Source organism: Budorcas taxicolor, chromosome 2 (genome assembly GCF_023091745.1).
Source record: "Budorcas taxicolor isolate Tak-1 chromosome 2, Takin1.1, whole genome shotgun sequence".
In the NCBI taxonomy this organism is placed as follows: Eukaryota; Metazoa; Chordata; class Mammalia; order Artiodactyla; family Bovidae; genus Budorcas; species Budorcas taxicolor.
Window position 1 is genome coordinate 65,139,366 of NC_068911.1, and position 6,000 is coordinate 65,145,365.

The 6,000-nt window shown below is 51.2% G+C and overlaps 1 protein-coding gene across 1 annotated transcript; it reads right to left on the reverse strand.

Annotated features, from left to right (window-relative positions):
* Nucleotides 1-3,664: 3,664 nt before the first annotated feature.
* Nucleotides 3,665-5,467, reverse strand: HOXD13 (homeobox D13). The gene is made up of 2 exons (XM_052636004.1): nt 4,696-5,467; nt 3,665-3,915 (listed from the first exon to the last, which is right to left on the reverse strand). The coding sequence occupies exons 1-2, from the start codon at nt 5,465-5,467 to the stop codon at nt 3,665-3,667; spliced, it is 1,023 nt and encodes a 340-aa protein (XP_052491964.1).
* Nucleotides 5,468-6,000: the final 533 nt, after the last annotated feature.

The following is a 6,000-nucleotide window of genomic DNA, read 5'->3' on the forward strand; positions in this document are numbered from 1 at the left end:
GGGGGGGCGGTGGCAAGTCTGGGCTCCTCAGGGCTCCGTCAGAGTTTCCTTAGGAGCTCAGAAACAGAGACATATTCCATTCCCTTGTCCTTTCGTGGGGGGTGTAGGCACGCGCTGCAACCTCAGTTCCTGGGGACTTAGGAAGCCTAGGCTCTCAGGGAAACTCGCCCTGTTTTCGAGGAGCTACAACCTCCCTAAGTCTGAAAGTTCCAGTTCCAAGGGGTGCTTGCAGTCTTTTGTCTTCCTATCTCAGTACCATTTCCAGGTCCAGGGGTGTCTACTTCGGACGTTTAGGCGGATGCTTGCTGCGGTTGGCCCAACCGGACTAGAGGTATAAAGGAATCAAGAGAGAAATAGAAAAGACGAGCAACTAGACTCTTCTTTCTCCTTGGCTCAGATGATGCCCAGCTGCCCCATCTCGTCTCCTGGGCTTATGATTTCCTAGGTCCAGCAGACAAAGTTTTATGTTAGAGCTGGCAGGCTGGGGACAGGGAGGGAGGGAGGGAAGGAGGGCGGCGAAGTGGGAGGGTGCCAGAGGCTTGGCTGGTGAACTGCAGAATGGGAAACGAGGATATATGGTCTCGGAGTTACACGGCGAGCTCTGCCAATGCCGCCTACTGCCCAGGAGATGGCGAGCGAGCTCCACGCCTGGCGAGGCGCCGCCGCACGGTCAAGATCAACAGTGAAGGACGGCTCAGCCGGCCTGGGGTCGCCAGCCTTTGCGGTCACGGCCCGCGGCCAGGCGCAGCCGAGCATCTCGAAACGCCGGAGATGGTAGCGGCAAGGCTGGCCGGGACGGCGGAGCCAAAGGGATCCGGATGGCTGCCAGAGCCTGGGAAGGGTCGCGGCCGCCCCTTTGTCTGGCGGTAAGTCGCAGCGCCGAAGTCTCCTTCGCCTCTTGGATCGCGCGTAGACGCGCGGGCCTTGATTCTCCACCGGCGGCGCTCGAAACCTGCCAGGTTTTGGAGGCGCTCTGCCGGTGCCCTTTCAGTCTCCACCCGCAGCAAAGGCCTCTCTCCGAAGCTTCCTCCATTCTCCTCGTGGGTCTCACTACCAGCCCTCCGGCCGTTGATCGGCTCCGCTCCTCAATTCGGAATATAAAAGGAATGCATATAAATAACAAAGTCTTCATCTGTTATTGATTTAGCCGTCAATTCAAATTCCACTGGAGAGCGTTTCAACGCAGTTTTCATCTTCAGCAATCCTCCTGTTTCTCTTAGGAGGGGAAAATTGACCGGCAAACTACAGATGAAAGGAAAACCTCGAGGCAATCCTCCCTACCATCCATGGCAGGAAACCTGAGAAATGGACCTGGGAGATGGGGTGCGGTTCTGGACTCTGGAATTTACAAAAAGAAAAGAAGTGGAGGGAAAGACGATGGAGAAGGGAAACAGGCCCGTTTTAAATAAAAACACATCTTGTGAGAAAAAGAGAAATATGTTAGTGACTCTAACTGAAGTGGAACGTCGGGGCGGTGTGGCCCCATTTTCAGGAGTTATTTCTTCTTGAGAGATTGAATCGTGGTCACTTTTCCTTTTCTCTCTGTCTCTGCTCCTGCCTGCTTATCTGTCTCTCAATTAAAAAGAAGTTGCCTGCTCGCAGTCGGTTGCAAGATACGGGAGAAAAGAAAAAAAAAAAATCAAGCCGAGGCGGAGAAAACGAAAGTAGCTCTAAACTTTGTGTCTCGGTGTTTTCTCTGGCAGATCCATAGGGGAATTCTCCCACTAGAAGAGTTTACATATTGTGTGAGGTTTTAAACAACTATATTTAACTCGCATACCAAAAAGTTAGCAGCCATTGAAATCATTGCGCCCGGGCGCTAACAACGAGGAGGCATCCAGTTCCTTAGCGGCCATTTCCCTGAGTGGCAAAAAGCCCTCAGAAATGAAGTTCCTAGTGCCTAAAAATTGCGTCTAGAGGTTTAGGGTGTATAATTATGGTTTCAGCCTTCAACTTCTGTACGCAGACTGCCGGGAGAAAGCGATAAGGGATAAGCTTGAAATGTTTCTTTTTCAGTTTCTAAATATGGATTTGACTAATTTCAAGACCTTCCTAGAATAGATACTTATAACAGCCTTTCTAGGAAGAAAATCGCCAACCCGAGCACATATATATTATACTGGTTTAAAAAATAAAGCCATTTGAATAAACTGATAATTTTCTTTTGAAAGAGAAGTAGAATTTTATTGGGGAATTTTTTAAAGCTGGTCTGGTAGAAAAATATAATTTTAGACACCACAAATTATATCCTAATTTAAAGATATCACTATTTGTTAAAGCCAAGGGAAAAGGAGGGGGAAAGGGTAATGGAAGTGCAGAGCCTGGAGGTTTTAGAGACCAGAACTGGTGTTGCGTTTCCTTCATCTACAAGGAACCATGGCATTTGGGATAACACGATTTTATAATAAATAAGAACAGTTTCTAGAGGCAACAAGAGCTTGGAAAAAGAAAACTAATGTATAAAGACTCAGAAAAAACAAGAGAGTTCTGTTTATTTGCATCTCCCTAGGAGTAAAAAGTGATTTTTTTAATGCCTGAAGCACTGCCCATGTGTCTCAGCTCACAGACATTGCATCTACAAAGATAATCTGTTGTATAAATATGCAGCACTTTAAAAGTAGTTATTTATCATCATTTTCAGAGACATCTTTTATTTTTTTCTTCCTGGACTTCAGAGCTCCACATTTCCCACATTTGTCAGATGCTTTAAGCTCCAAAAGAGCCCAATACATTTGTTCAGACAGTCAAATTCTTCACTGGGTTCTGGATTAAAGTTCCCACCCATGGCCACATCGATTCAAACCTCTTTAAGGGAACTGAGAAGATGGCCTCAATTCTAGCCCCACAAATTGGAGGCCAAGGAGAGGGAATGCATTTATACCATCCATGGGTCACTCTTCGAATTGCAGACATTTAAATATCTGTGTCTAGAGAAATGAAGGCATCCAGGAAGACACATTATGTCCAAATTAAAGATTATAAAGGCACAAATCTACAGGGCGTATTGTACATATACAACAGCAAACGGCCCAATGTCAGAAAGATTGTCTTCACTCCACTATTGATACAAACCCTATTTAATAAGGCAACTGCTTTAAAAGCCATCACAGTACCTCCAGCCTCCTGTTTTCAGACTTTCCCAATGACCCTAGAATACTGCTTGCCCAGAGCTGTTTCCATTTGCCCCAGGGTGACTGCTGAGAGCTAATGATTCAATTACCCATCACAGGATATGAATGACTGCAAATCCAAATCCTTTTGCCCTAATGGATTATGAAGATAGTAAGTGCTGGAAACAGGCATAAAGAGCTATTTAAAAAAATAAAACCCTAAAATCAGAATGGCACTTCTGAAATTCATTTGGAGGGATTATTCAAAAATACTTCAAGTCCTTTATACTGGCCTGGAGGGAGAAACAGAACATTAAAAAGTCATAAAAAATAAACCTAGACAAGAGCAAAATCAATAATAAGAAAGAAACAGAAGTACAAAGGTTGGGCAGCAAAAGGTTTTAGAGCCAGATAAGGGGAAAAGAGAAAAACAATTCACAAAATTTGCCATCACTGGCAGGGGATTGGGGGAATTAAATACATATTCAAGTCTTTCCAAAAGTCTTTTGGAGGCAACTGAAAGCATTTAAACTCTGTGGCCAATCTGGCCCACATCAGGAGACAGTGTCTTTGAGCTTGGAGACAATTTTCTTGTCTTTCACTCTTCGGTTCTGAAACCAAATGGTCACTTGTCTCTCGGATAGATTCGTGGCAGCCGAGATTCGCCGCCGCTTGTCCTTGTTAATGAACTTGTTAACGGCATACTCGTTCTCCAGTTCTTTGAGCTGCAGTTTGGTGTAGGGCACCCTCTTCTTTCTCCCCCGACGGTAGACACACATGTCTGGCTGATTTAGAGCCACATCCCCTGGTATTTAAAAGAAAAAAAAAAAAAACAGCACGGGAAAAATTAGATGGGGATATGTGGAGCACAAAGCTGGGGACTTCGTGTGTAGACTTGGAGAGGGTATAGAGAATGAAGAAAGCCAGGCTGTTTATACTTTATTATTATTTATACAGACACATTATTTACACATTATTAAAGAAAGATTATTTACACTTCAAAGTGAAGGCCAATTTGATGGATCATCATGGTTTCTCACACCGGCATCTTAACAAGCCTGCGATTTTATGGGGTGGTTGTTGGGGGCTCTCATCAGGACAGTTTCTGCAAATGCTGGTTGCAAACATACGAACATACACAGACTTAAGAAAAAGCCCAGGCTGTTTGTTCAGACTTTGATTTCTTGTGTTCCTTGGAGCTTGTGAGCTCTTGGAAGCTTTAGTGGCATTCTGGGGCATTCATGTCCCTGGAAAGTGGGGCTCAACTTCATGACACCTCTTTGGGGAGGAGGGGCCAAGGCCTAAGCAAAGGGCAGCAAAGACCTTCAACTTTTGGAGAAAAATAGGCCTATGCCCACACACAGGAAGAAAAGGGTTGTGAGAGAGGCAGTTTAAATCAAGGGATGAATTTACAGATTTCACACAAACTGTTCCACGGGGTTTAACCGCGGTTGGGGGAGAACAGACATTCAACTCCCAGTAGGGGCGCAGACTCCAAGTCATTTCTTTTCCTTCTTTCTCTCTTCCTCTACCTCCCTCCCTGCATTTCTTCCCCTTGCCCTTCTCCCTTCCCCAACGTCCCTACCTGGAAAGGATGACTTCCAAAAGTGAGAGCCCTGTGGCTGGTCCTTGGCGCAGTACACCTGGCTGTTCCACCCGTTGGCCAGTGTCCAAGACTGGTAGCCTTCCATGGAGATGTACGCCTCGTGCCGAGGCTCCCCGGAGCTGAAGGTAGACACCATGTCGATGTAGCCGGGCACATGCTGGTAGGGGCTTGTGTAGCCCTGGTAGAAAGACACCTCCTTGGCTCGCGCGGGCACCTCGTTGGCTGGTACGCTGCTGCTTGCCAGGCCCGACACGTCCATGTACTTCTCCACCGGGAAGCCTCCCAGCGAGGCGTGCGGCGACGACTTGAGAGCATTCTGCTGTAAGCCCACGCCGTGCGACATGCGGCAGCTATAGTAGCCGTTGCCGAAGTGGTAGCCGTAACCCAGGGCCGGGGCGCCCGGGGGCGCTGCAGCAGCTGCGCCGGGCGCCGGGCACTCTTTGGCGGAGGGCGCCTCCGGGCGCGCCGCGACCACAGCCGAAGATGACGACGACGAGGCGGAGCCCGCGCGCTCAGAGGTCCCCGGGTACGCGAAGCCTGAGGCCGCCGCCGCCGCCGCAGCCGCCGCCGCCGCCGCCGCCGCAGCGCGCCCAGAGTGTGTGCCGGCGAACACTGGCGCCGAGAGGAAGCCGCGACACTGGCCCGGCGCCGCTGCCGCCACAGAGGAGGAGGACGAGGAGGCCGGGGCGGCCCCGCCGGCCCCGCCGTCCGCCCGCAGCCCGTCCATGTCCCAGCTCGCGGCACGGCTCATGGCCCGGCCCGGCCCGGCCCCGGCCCCGGCCCCGTGCAGGACACCATGGCGCTGCGCGCCTCCTCCCTCCTCTCCTTTCTCTCCTGTTCTCTCGCTCCCGCCCTCTTCCTCTCGCCCTCTCTCCCTCTGCGAGCCTCCCGCCTCCCGCCCGCCCGCCCTCCAACAGGTTAGCTCATCGCGGGACGTTTATAAAAACGAAGTTCAGGTTGGGAGGGGGCCTGGGCCGGTCGGGGGGCCGCCTCCCTCCCCGAGGGCTCCCGCTCGGGGCCGTGCCATTGGCTGCGCGGGGCCACGTGGGGATGGGGGGCGCGGGAGAGTCTGGCTCCCGGCCCGGGCCCGTGGACCCACCCACCAGGGCCCCTACCCCTCCCCAGCTCTTGTGCAGCCCACCGCCCCTTTCCGCCCGCCCCCGGACCCAGGCGTTTGCGGCGCAGCCACCCCCACGAGCTGATTGCGCGACCGCCCATCCTGGGCCCTGTCTGCGACCGAGGCGGGCGCCGAGGCCTGCGCCTTGTCTCGGCCACAGCTGTTTT